This window comes from Euwallacea similis, chromosome 16, assembly GCF_039881205.1.
Source record: "Euwallacea similis isolate ESF13 chromosome 16, ESF131.1, whole genome shotgun sequence".
Lineage (NCBI taxonomy): Eukaryota > Metazoa > Arthropoda > Insecta > Coleoptera > Curculionidae > Euwallacea > Euwallacea similis.
In genome coordinates, this window is record NC_089624.1 from 4,385,939 (window position 1) to 4,397,626 (window position 11,688).

Genomic DNA, 11,688 nt, shown 5'->3' on the forward strand with positions numbered 1-11,688 from the left:
TTTTCTCAAAGATCTTTTTATTCTAAATTGCATATCGACGTTATTCTTGATTTCATCAGCTGCTTGTTGAATTTTTTGGCATAATTCTTCGTGAGTATTAATTGTCCCTTTGTATACAATTGCTCTCATATTTGACCATATTGAGAAGTCCAATGGGTTGAGGTCTGGACTTTTCGCAGGCCACGGAAATTCACTTCCACGACCGATCCATCGATGTGGAAAAACATTGTTCAAATGTTGGCGCACTTGGAAAGAAAAATGTTGAGCCGCTCCGTCTTGCATGAACCACATATTTTGACGTAAATATAATGGAACATCTTCAAGAAGTTCGTTAAGTTGTCCTTGCAAAAAATTTAAATACCGAAGACCATTTAAATTGGCTGGAAGTTCGAAAGTACCTATAAAAGTCACCTATTACACCACAACAAATGTTTACCTTAAATTCGTGTGGGAAATGTGTTTCTCCTACAACATTTGGATTCTCAGAATTCCATAAATGGCTATTTTTCCAGTTGAAAATTCCACGGCGTGTGAAAGTTGTATCGTCAGTAAATAAAATTTTGTTCAAAAAATTTGGATCTTCGTTTTGTTTCTCTTGCAAAAATCGAACAAATCTTAAGCGAGCAGAACGGTCTTCAGCGAGCAAATTTTGAACAGGTGTTAAATGATATGGATGGAATTTTTCTTTACGTAAAATTTTCCAGGCAGACGATTGACTCATTCCCATCGTTGCACTTAACCGGCGTGTACTTAATGTTTTATTTTCAGCAATTCGTACTAAAACTTCCTCTTCCTGTTCAACCGGGATAGTCCTTCGAGCATCATTGTTTTGGCTTTAAGGGCGAAAAGAGCCTGTTTCTCCCAAATGATTATACAGATTTCTGAATAATTTGTGATTGAGTTGTTGTCGGTTGGGATATAATTCAAAATAAGTACGTGCTGCAGCACAACCGTTAAAATGCATTTGAGCAAAAACACAAATCATATCGCGCATCTCACTAAAGAAAAAGTCATTATGCCTTGGCATTTTTATTTAAAAAGAGCAAATGACAAGAAAAGAGTCTAATTACTTTGACAAGCTAAAGTAACAGTGGCTAAGTAATGCGTTGCTATGCAAATGAATCACACCCACTTTCGCTTTTGAGGATTTGAAATGGCACGACACGAATTAGCTTATAAGTAAAAATCTCGTAAACGAAGGGAGATATCGGAATTGAATAAGAATACCTTTTTTGCGTAAAAATAGACGCTCTTTCAATACATTGAATAAAATTTGACCTTAGTTGCACTCATAAAAAAATATGACCAAATATACCGAAGCGGTGAGTTGTAACTAGCGCCCTCTAGAAATTTCGTAAAAATTAGATCAAAATCCTTATTTGGCATCTTACAAAACCTAAGTACATCGATTTTGGTGTTGATGCTCTGAAAACACAAAAAGTTATTAAGGAATTTTAAAATAAAATTTTAACTTTTAAACCTTATAACTCTGAAACGCGCAACATTGATATAAGGAATGTTGCGTCCAATCGTCATATTTTGGTGTCCTCTATCTTGGGTTTCGCCATGTCCCATTCCCAATGAATCACCCTGTATATATTTTTGGCATGTTCATAATCCTCATCACTAATGTGTTCAAATTGTAAGAGACTATAAAAACTATCTTTAGAGGGGATCGTTGTTTCATTCAGTTTTTCAACGACATCTAGATAATCATAAGAGAAAACGCCCTTCCTTGTTAGCAAGGCAAACTGTTCCGTAGTAAAAGTGTAAAACTCCTTTTTGAGTATTTTTAAACCGGACATATTTAATGTCGATACAAGTTCATCGAGAGACGTATTAAGAAATCCAAATGAGTCTACAAACCTAAATTTTATTTTAGTTTTAGAACTATGTATAGTAAACAAAATGTATTTCTCTTTATTTAATGGCAATAATGTAATCCCTTTTTCTTCTCCAAGTTTTTTTTTATCAGATAGTGAGAATCGTATCCGGATAAATTATGGAAAAAAATTGGAATGGTATATTGTTTTTGAAATTTTAAGTTATATCCTTGACGACTAAAGTCTCTTATTGCACCGGTGAAATGATCATGGTCAACTACGATAATGCCATCAGGTCGAAAAAATGTTTCACAAATGTGACATATTCTAGTAGTACTGCAATCAATTATTTCAGTTATAGGTTTAATATATTTCAATTGAAACAACTAAATTTTCAAGATCTTGTAATTTTTCTGAAAACCAAACTAAACAATCCATCCCTTGATACCTATGATAGTATGATATGGAGTTGTCATATGAACATTTAAGATAAAGCCTTATGCTGAATGCTCTATGTTCTTAATAAGCTCCAGTTTTATTATTTTGCGCAGTAGGATTTTTTTCTAAAATTGACTCAAAATCTGCATATATTACAAAAGGAGCTCTCTGTTTGAAGACATAATTTTTAAACTTAACACAACACAAGTGTAATTAGTGGGAAATGATATCTGGCAATGATTTTTCTTTTCACATAAACTAGAATGTTAATTTAGCAGTTGTTCGTTTAAAAAATAATTTAAACATGTGTCACATACATAAATTTTATCATTGCGTTTGCTCACTTGGTTAGATATGAGACGCAAAAGATTTTTTATCCAACAAAAGTGATATTTAGTTTCAATATTAACGTTATCTTCAGGAACTGGTTCACAATCGTGAATTTTTGATGAGTAATAATTGTGAATTAATAATAAATTAACATACTTATTCAGTTTTTTGTGTCAATTTTGCAGGAACTGTTATTAATTCAGTCTCATGCAATTCAAGCATGTAAATATTTATAGATATATTATTAAGTTTTTCAAATTTAGGAACTTGATTAAGTGTCATTGGAAGATTAAATTCTTCTACATTGAGTACTGACTTATAATGAGGATATGAAGAAACTTTATTTGCATTTATATATAGGGCCGATATAATACTCCAAAAGAAACATGCTTGATCGTTATTAACTATATATACTGCAAACATGCATGTGAGCATTCCTCGCTTATGTTAAGACTATCAAGTAATACCATGTGAGAATGACATGGGGGTTAGCCGTAAATTACTTCTAAGATAAGCGTGAGAAAACGATAGAGGGTTGTTTATGAATTCCTTAACATAGGCGAGAGAAAAATTGATGATGGGTCAGGGAATCGTGGGAAAAGGCCTGGAATGTGGCTTATCAATGCTCTTAAAAAAAAAAGGGGACGCACTCGGGGGTGGATGAGAAGTGTGTATCGGGGGGCATTCTGACTCGGATCCTTGACAAGTAAAGAAGTACCTCAAAACTTGCTTTTGTTTTATTTTTTTCTTTCCATAACGATACCGAAATCTTACATGCATGTATATAACTATACATGCATGTTTTTTGGCAATTGTTTTCAGAAGAGCTATAAATGATGAATCACTATTACTCATTTAATACTTACTAATGTTAACTTCTAAACTAATTATTTGACGGAGAGCCCACCCACTATTTCATGCTTGAAAGTCCTCAATTTTTATTAGAATTTCAGTAAATACATTATCCTGAAACCACTGCAATAGATCTGTGGTTAAGTCAATCACAAAATTTTTTGTATTAAAATATTTATATTCTGTTTTTTCCTCATCATTTTTTTTATTATAAACTCTCCACAAAAACAAGTAATTAATAAATTATGTTTTTTCAAAACATTGGGAAATCGAGATTTAAATATATGAGCCGCATCTATGAAATTTTTTTTACATCTTTATGTACTAAATTAATAATTGTACCTATCATAATCCTACTTTTAAATGCTAATTTAATATTCTCCCATTTTACTTTAGCGCCACGTCTACGTTTAAGTATTTGTGAAATGTTAACACCACCCGTATGAACTACTCCAAATAAGTGGTTTTTATGTAATAACCTAATGCGCTTTAAATGTCCTAAATTTGTATGCACCTTTTTTAAAGCTCCCACGTTGGATGCTTCTTTCAGAATCTTCATTTGCAATCTAATTGATTTGTTGAGGTTCTTAAGCCACCTTTGCTTTTCCAATTCACCTGATTTTTTGCTTTTCTTCCTAATTAAAATAGAGGTTTTTTACTGGAATAAGTGTAGACTTTCATCGCTAACCCGTGAAATTTCATTCATTATGGACGAGACAGTTTTTAGAATGACCTTAATAGCTTAACAAGTAAAAATATGAATAAGAAAATTACCTAAAAATTTTTCACACCGAAAATTCAATATATTTACATTACCTACAGTTAAACGTATTCAATGTCAAATATTGGAGTTGGAGTTATTCCTCCGACGGACTGCATTTTCCTGAAGATAAAAACATATTGGTCTGGTTTAAATTTTTTAATATTATTTTTCATCGGCTCAGTCATTCGTTTTGGTAAAAATACTATATTTTCCTCAAGTTCCATTTTCACTACAAGTCTAAATTTAGAGGTTACTGGAACTAACCCCTGAATTTCGATATTTTTTCTGGAGTTAATTCATTTATTTTCACTAAAGGTTTCTTAACAAAATTTGCAATCTTGTTAATTTTGAAAAGATCTCACTAGATCTTAGAGGAATGTGTAACTATTTGTGACGGAAACAAGAAATTAATACCAACTAGATTTTAGTATCTAAGGAGAACAAAAAATGGGGATATTGACAACAAATAAAGCGACTGTATGACTATATTTAAAAATTATACTATATATACAGGGTTATTCACCCAAACCGTTGATTAAAAGTTTACTAGGATCTAAAAGTGATACGAATTTGAAAATTTGGAGTTAAGTTCGACATATACTACTTTTTAAAAATATTTTCCACTTGCTGTCACTTCTGGTTTAACCGGAAATAGCTGTAACTTGCTTATTTCAAATGGAACCCCCACTATATTATTTTATTTTTAGATTCTACGCAATATTTTAGGTACATTTTCTGTATAATGTTCTATACTTAGTTCTTACCGTTTTTGAGATATTTGACCTTGAATTAAAAACGTGCCTCTGTAATGACCAATTTTAAAATTGCATATCTCCACAGTTATTAAAGATATAATCACCATATTTTGCAAAATGTCAATACATAGTCTTAGGTTCACACTTTCACTAGTTATATGGCTTAGTATTATACAGGGTGTCCAAGATTCAACTCCTAACATTTACATTTTTGAAGTTGCAAAAGTCGGTTTTTTTAAATAGGACACCCTATAACTTTAAGCAGTATCAAGTAGAAAATGTAATTCTCCATCGAACTGTATTAGGGTTACCTATACCTATTCCAAACCATTTTTGAAATAATTAAGTTTATGTGAAACTAATAGTACATGTTCATTTTGGTAAATTTTTATTCTTCGCGTAGTTGGCCATGGAACAGAAATAATAACAGTTATTACTTGCATTGCACGTTTTTATTTTTCGGTGGCTGTTAGTAGCAAAATTAAAGTGAAGCTTTCAAACAAAATGGAAGAATACACAAACGCTGATATTCTCAATTTGTTTTATATTAACGGAGAATGTTACAAAATATTGGAGTATTTAATTAGTCTCTCTCTTAACATATTTGGAAAACATATTTATATAAACATTGGGAAAAATAGAAAAATTTCGCATAAATATCTGATAATTTAAGAAAATCAGTTCCACAAATTTGAACAATTTTTAGACAAATTCTGATGTATTCAAAACGAATCTGAAATCGCAGTTTGTAGCGAGTTTTCGTGTAAATTCGTGAGAATCATCTCCAGCCATGACGTGCTTTAGGGACTGAGTAATTATGCATTCTGTCAAGTGGTGTAGATCTTATTCCGTTACTTTCATTAGTCCATTTTCGTTGTTAAGTACAATGATAATTTTTATTGTATCAAAATATCCGCTTTATTACATAATTTTAGCTCAAGGCTCGAGCTTCATTCTCTTGAAACATCCTTCAGGCATTTGTTGCAATTTGCTCAATATTATCCACATCAGCTTGTAAAATTCTGGTCTCTCCTTTGTAGCTCTCAATCAATTGATTTTGGTTTTTATGCAGCTTCTGTAACTCCTCTAACTGTTTCTCAAGCCTAGATTCCTTCAGTCTTGCTTGAAGTAGCTTAAACTTATCTAAGAATAATGATATATATTTAACGTACCATCTTCAAGGTTTAAGGGGTGAAAACTACGCCCAAAGTTTCGCCAATTTTTCGTTTTTTGTCGATAACTTTTGATCCCGATGAGTTAGAACAACAAAAAACAAAAGAGAAATGTTCCTTATTCAATTTGCCATCGACCTGTTAAAGTCAGGAAAAAATATAACTTTTAGTTTTTTTTCGAAAATTTCTCTTTTTTTTGGCCCCGTTTTTACACGCATCCAGCTGTCTCGTTCAATTTTTTACCATTTTATAAAGAAAACTTTTCTCAATACAATGGTGCAAAGCAGAGCTCGATACCATCTTTCTAACAAAAGTTATAATTGTTTAAATAAGAGTGTGCACACAATGTTCGACCGTTTATAACTTTAGAACCGCAGGTCACAGAGAAAAACTTATTATAACAAAAAAGGCTTGATTTAATAGGTATTAAAGAATGGTACAATCAAAATTATATTTTCAATTAAAAATTATATCAATATTCTCCCTGTAATAAACAAGTATTTAGCGTTATGCATAAGCATAGGTCATTTTTCCATATATGAATAATATACAAGACAATATTTCATCGATCTATGAAGTCATCTATGGATTATATGTTTTACAGTAATGATATTCGTCGAAAAAATGTTTAAAATATAAATTTTTCTTACACCAAGAATATTTAAATACGGCAACGTGGTCACATAAAAAACATTCTGGAGAAATTGTGTGAAAGCTGTATTCTACAGAATTACAAATTCAGCAGGTCTTTCTTCAATATATCCACTTTTAAACCATGTATATCGAAAAAGATGAGTGAATCTTGGCGAGGATAACTGATTATGAACAAGGGACTGTAATTTTATCAAATTATTTCTTTCGTGTAAATTTATATCATAGTTATGTAATAATAGAGAATTTGAAAACTTCCTAACAAAATGTTTCCAAACTTGAGTTCCTTCCCTTGTAAGATGCTTTCTACATAACTCAAGAGATCAATAACTCGAGTTTGTCCAGCGTTTGTATCTTTTTCTGCACGACCCACCTGAAATAAATTTTTGAAAATGACAATCAATACATATTTCGTCGGCATTTGTGTAGGTTATAAAATTTCCTTCACATTTCTAAGAAATTAACAAAATATATGTATACATATTATAATTAAGCACCTACCTTTTCTTTGGCGTCATGCACTAAAGTATTGTTACTCCGAGCTTTTTCCCATAAATTTTTCAATTCTGCCTGAGTATTTAAGACTCTATCGTACATGAATCCAGTCTCATCCCCCAAAAACGTGCTATTAGTATTTAAATCCTTAGCTTAAGATTTTATTTTCTCAGTTTTCGCCGAAGCATTCTTAGTCAGATCATTAGCATTTTTAGCTTTTTCAAAGGCGAGGTTAGCATTTTCTTGAGCGTCCTCCAAAATCTTTTGCGCCTCGTTTGTTTTCAAATTCCTGTCTTACAGGATTGTTTCAATATTTTATATAGTTTTCAACGATTCTTCTGCCCTTTGTTTGGACTCCTCAGTTTGAGAATCAAACGCAGTTAAAAGCTAAAAGTTTCCTTGGACTCTTTTATGGATTTCTTTCCATAATTGTATGGCTTGAGTGATTTGAGCATTAGAAAAATCCACATCATTTTTCAAATCTTCTACCTCTTCCTGCTGCTCGAGAGCAGTATCCAGAAATTCCTGACCTGTGGATTGTTTCTCTTCAATTGTATGTTTGAGAATCTCAACATTACGGAGTAACTCTTTTGATTTGTTAGCCAATTTACTGGTTTCATCTTTCCAGTCTCTTGAATATATCTTGAGTTCTAGGATTTTTACTTGGAGTATTATGAGATGGGTCACTTCATTTAGCAAAGCTAAAGCCATTCCTTTTTACCTTTAAACCAAAAATGTTTATTAATTTTATCGTGGCAATAAGTGTATTAACAAGTTACCTCTACAGCTTCCTTTTGAACATGTTCGGTCCACTCTCTGGTTCGATTTAGTTTAAATTCTGCATTAGCTACCTCGGAATTCAAACTCCTGGCAGCATCGCTAATGTTTTGTTGCAGTACATGAGTTATCTGCTCATAAGCCTCAATTGATTTGTTTTTAGCGTCTTTAGCTTGACCCACCAACACCTCAGACCTCTCATTTAAAAGGTCAGCAAGTTCACAAGCTTTCTGAGCTATTTCAGTCATTTTGTCTGATTGCTGGCCTACTGCCTTAGACCTAGAATATTAACATTGTTCATAAAGAACATTTATTCAGGGTAAGATATAACCTCTCCAACGCAGCCTCAAACGCCTTTTTAGCCTGCAGCTCAAAATTGTTCTCTATTTCGATTAGTCTCTCTTCTATCTCAATCAAAAACTTCTCAGCATGGTCCAGGTCATGTTCAGCCTTTTTGGATTTCTCATTAGTAGTGAACACGTTCTCGTATATTTCCTCCAAAGTTCGGCCTACGTCTGTTTCCCTCTCAAGCATGCTCGGCACCTCCTAAACGCTTATTATAGGAAAACCAGCTTTGAAGGATTAACTTCATACTTGCTTCAAAAACACTATTCTTCCCAGTAGAAGCCTTGACCTGATCGTGAAATTCATCAATCTCAATCTCCAGTTTCCTTAGTTCATTTGGGAATTCTTCATCATCGATTACAGTGGGCTGATTTTCTACCTCATTGAGGATTTCGTTTAACCTATCAAGTTTGCTTGTATGGTTCTTGTAGGCATCTTATACAAGGTTATAGCAGTCTGGGCAATTTAGATGCAAGAAAATATAAGCCTAGAAGGTTCTAGAAGTATTAGAATCTTACCTATGCATCCTTTTTGCCCGTTATACTTATTTTCTTTGTATCTGTCACATTTGCCACCTTCAACATTATTTAGACAAGGACACTGTCCAGAAGCATCACATTGCAGGTCTCTAGATCCAATTCTGTCACACTCGCACTCTTTGCAACCATCAATTGAGAATCCATATTTCCTTGTTTTACAATGATCACATCGGAACCTTAAATTTACCAATTATTTTTTCTCAAATTGTGAGAATGGAGATATACCCGGTCACTCCAAGTCTGCAGTAGCACTGTCCAGTATAGAGGTCACATGATTGATTGAAAGAACCAATAGGGTCACAGTTGCAGCTTTGGCGGCCTTCACTGTTGAGGATGTTAAAGTAGCCACTATTGCACTTGTCGCAGGTAGTACCTACGACGTGGTTCTTGCACTGGCAAGCACGGTTGGGTCGCAGATTGGTTCGCCGTCCAGATCGTCGGTTTCAGGGGAGTAGTGCTGGCACTTTTTGCAGTCTCCTTTAGAGAGGACTAAGACGTTTCCGAAGAATCCTAAATGGAGACAAAATATATAAGAAAGAAGCAAGAGACGCAAACAATAGATATTAGAACAGAAGCAAGAACTAGGAATTTAAAAAAATATATGCAATACAAATAGAAAAGTAGGTTGAATAACAGTATGTCCATTTAGGGCATACCCGATTTTCGTACGACGTAGGGGAATTTCCGCAGCAGATTTGCAGGCCAATACGAATGTTACGAACATTAAGAATAATCATTTTACCATATCTCTGTGCTGACTGATAAATTCTTAGGGTTACTGGTTCTTAAAGATAGAGAAAGCTCTGTAATTTAAGTGCCTACCTTACCAGGTAAACAGGCCTCACATCTCGACCCTCCAGTGTTATAAATACATCTCAAACACTCCCTAGTGGTAGTATTGTAATTCCCAATAGCATTTAAGTCAATGTTTTGATTACATGCAAATTGCTGGCAAATGGTGGGTACCCCAAACTTCCCAGTTGGATCCCCATAGAACCCAACTGAGCACACATCGAACTTAAACCCAGAGTACCCTAAAGGGCACTGTATGCATTATGACGTTGTCTCCTATCTTGATGCAGGCGCCACCGTTTGGACATTCGCAAGGCTAGTAATCAGTGGAAGTTCCTATGGTAATAAAATCACTTACTGATGAATAATGGACAACCTGGATATACTAACCAGGCAAAGCGTTGCCATAAAACTCACGTGTGCACAATTCGCAATTTGTCCCACTGGTATTGTGCTGGCGAATGCACTTTCCAGTCTCAGAATCGCAAATACTTACATGATTGTTACAGTCGCATGGAATGCAGTTCATAAAAAGGCCTCCCATGGCTGGAATATGCCTGTATCCAGGCTCACATGATTCACAGAACTGAAACTTGAAAAGAACTTGAAAACTTTTAACAGTTCTTTTGTTACCTGCTGAACATGAACATACCTCGTTCCACAAAGCAGCTTTCCCAGCAACTCCTTTGGAAGCAGTTTCCAGTTTGAAATTATCCAGAAATCCCACTTTCTTCGGGGCATAGATGTCCTTGACTTTGACCATAGCCAAGTTGGATAAGAGACAGATAAATTATCTGGAAGTGAGGCGAGGCTGCCATCCATAGTCTATGCTCGTGCGTCTGAACTTATAGTTCTGGGTCTAAAATTGATATTGTTCAACATTTCTTTTCTACGCAGTATGCTGCAGGTAGCTACCTCAAAGGTAGGAACCTTGTTGCCCTGAGCAAATATGATGTTTGTTATTGATAAGTTCCCATTCTCTGATATAATATCAGTGGCAGGGGGTACGACACGACTATCCCCTAGTCTTAAAGAAAAATCTAGTAGTTGATTATAGGCTGTACGTTGATTTCCAAGGAATTTAATAAATTGAATGTAAGGGAAATCTATGTATTAGTCAATTCAGAATTTACCTATCGGGTGCTATCAAATAAACAGACTCATCCCCATTAGATTGCACGCCAATGCTCTGACTAATAGCTTCGTATTTGATTTAGTGAGGACGATGGTCCTCATCTTCAGACTTCCACTTTTCCGGGCCTCTTGCACACGTGGATTCAATAAGATATCGAAAATAACTTGAGGAAGAGGTAAAGACGCACTTTAGTGGATTTTAGACCAGGGGGGTAAATCATAGTTACAAGTCACGCATTTTGGCCATCATGAATGTGACGGACAGTGGCAAACTCGTCTAAGTTTTTTCTGTACTTTGTGTGTTAATCGATTTTGTAAAGATAATGGAGTTTTTTTTCTGATCCTTTTATGTATAGGTACAGCGTAAATTTTCTGGCTAGTTTTGACTAACCTGATGCCGATTTGCATTCCAAAGAGTGCCCATAGCAGAAACAAAGTGTGCATCAAAATTCGTTATCGCTGTCTAAATTGAAAAATCCAGGTTTGCATTCCTTACATTGCCTCCCTTCCACGTTTTTCTTAAACTGACACACTCCAGTGCTAGGATTGCACCTAAGAATATTGAATGCAGATCCAGCGGTTCAACATCCACAACTTTTACATCCGGGTTTAGAAAAATCATGATGGTCTTCTGCACATCTGAAAAAGGAAACATTATTCTATTTTCTTAAATTAGTCGATACCTCGTCAATTTAGATTTAATACAATAGAATGTACTCGTATTAGTTTCCTGTAAATCGAAAGACACGTGGTAACGCTGTTTCAAGCTAGTGTTATACTTAGTTCTTATAATTAAGTAATATATATACAGGGTGTTAGTGA

General features: G+C 34.2%; 3 protein-coding genes and 1 long non-coding RNA gene across 5 annotated transcripts in view; all 4 read right to left on the reverse strand.

The window, feature by feature from the left end:
* LOC136414167 (sorting nexin-25-like) overlaps window positions 1-7,317 on the reverse strand; it is an 89,841-nt gene extending 82,524 nt beyond the window's left edge. The window contains exon 1 of the mRNA XM_066398026.1: window positions 7,286-7,317. Coding sequence (XP_066254123.1) covers window positions 7,286-7,302 — 17 coding nt within the window. The 5' untranslated portion in view covers window positions 7,303-7,317. The remainder of the gene's footprint in view (window positions 1-7,285) is intronic.
* Window positions 7,318-7,432: 115 nt separating this feature from the next.
* LOC136413973 (ATP synthase subunit b-like) lies at window positions 7,433-7,990 on the reverse strand. The gene is made up of 3 exons (XM_066397747.1): window positions 7,769-7,990; window positions 7,611-7,666; window positions 7,433-7,568 (listed from the first exon to the last, which is right to left on the reverse strand). Exons 1-3 carry the CDS (start codon window positions 7,988-7,990, stop codon window positions 7,433-7,435), a joined length of 414 nt encoding a protein of 137 aa, XP_066253844.1.
* Window positions 7,991-8,046: 56 nt separating this feature from the next.
* Window positions 8,047-8,927, reverse strand: LOC136413975 (tropomyosin-like). The gene is made up of 4 exons (XM_066397748.1): window positions 8,920-8,927; window positions 8,655-8,802; window positions 8,388-8,602; window positions 8,047-8,335 (listed from the first exon to the last, which is right to left on the reverse strand). Exons 1-4 carry the CDS (start codon window positions 8,925-8,927, stop codon window positions 8,047-8,049), a joined length of 660 nt encoding a protein of 219 aa, XP_066253845.1.
* On the reverse strand, window positions 8,926-10,299 carry LOC136414170 (uncharacterized). 2 transcript variants are annotated; one of them, XR_010752526.1, is made up of 4 exons: window positions 10,123-10,299; window positions 9,768-10,068; window positions 9,166-9,450; window positions 8,926-9,116 (listed from the first exon to the last, which is right to left on the reverse strand). It is a non-coding gene; the product is annotated as an uncharacterized lncRNA (long non-coding RNA). The 2 variants fall into 2 exon arrangements; XR_010752527.1 differs by having other exon boundaries at window positions 9,763-10,068.
* Window positions 10,300-11,688: the final 1,389 nt, after the last annotated feature.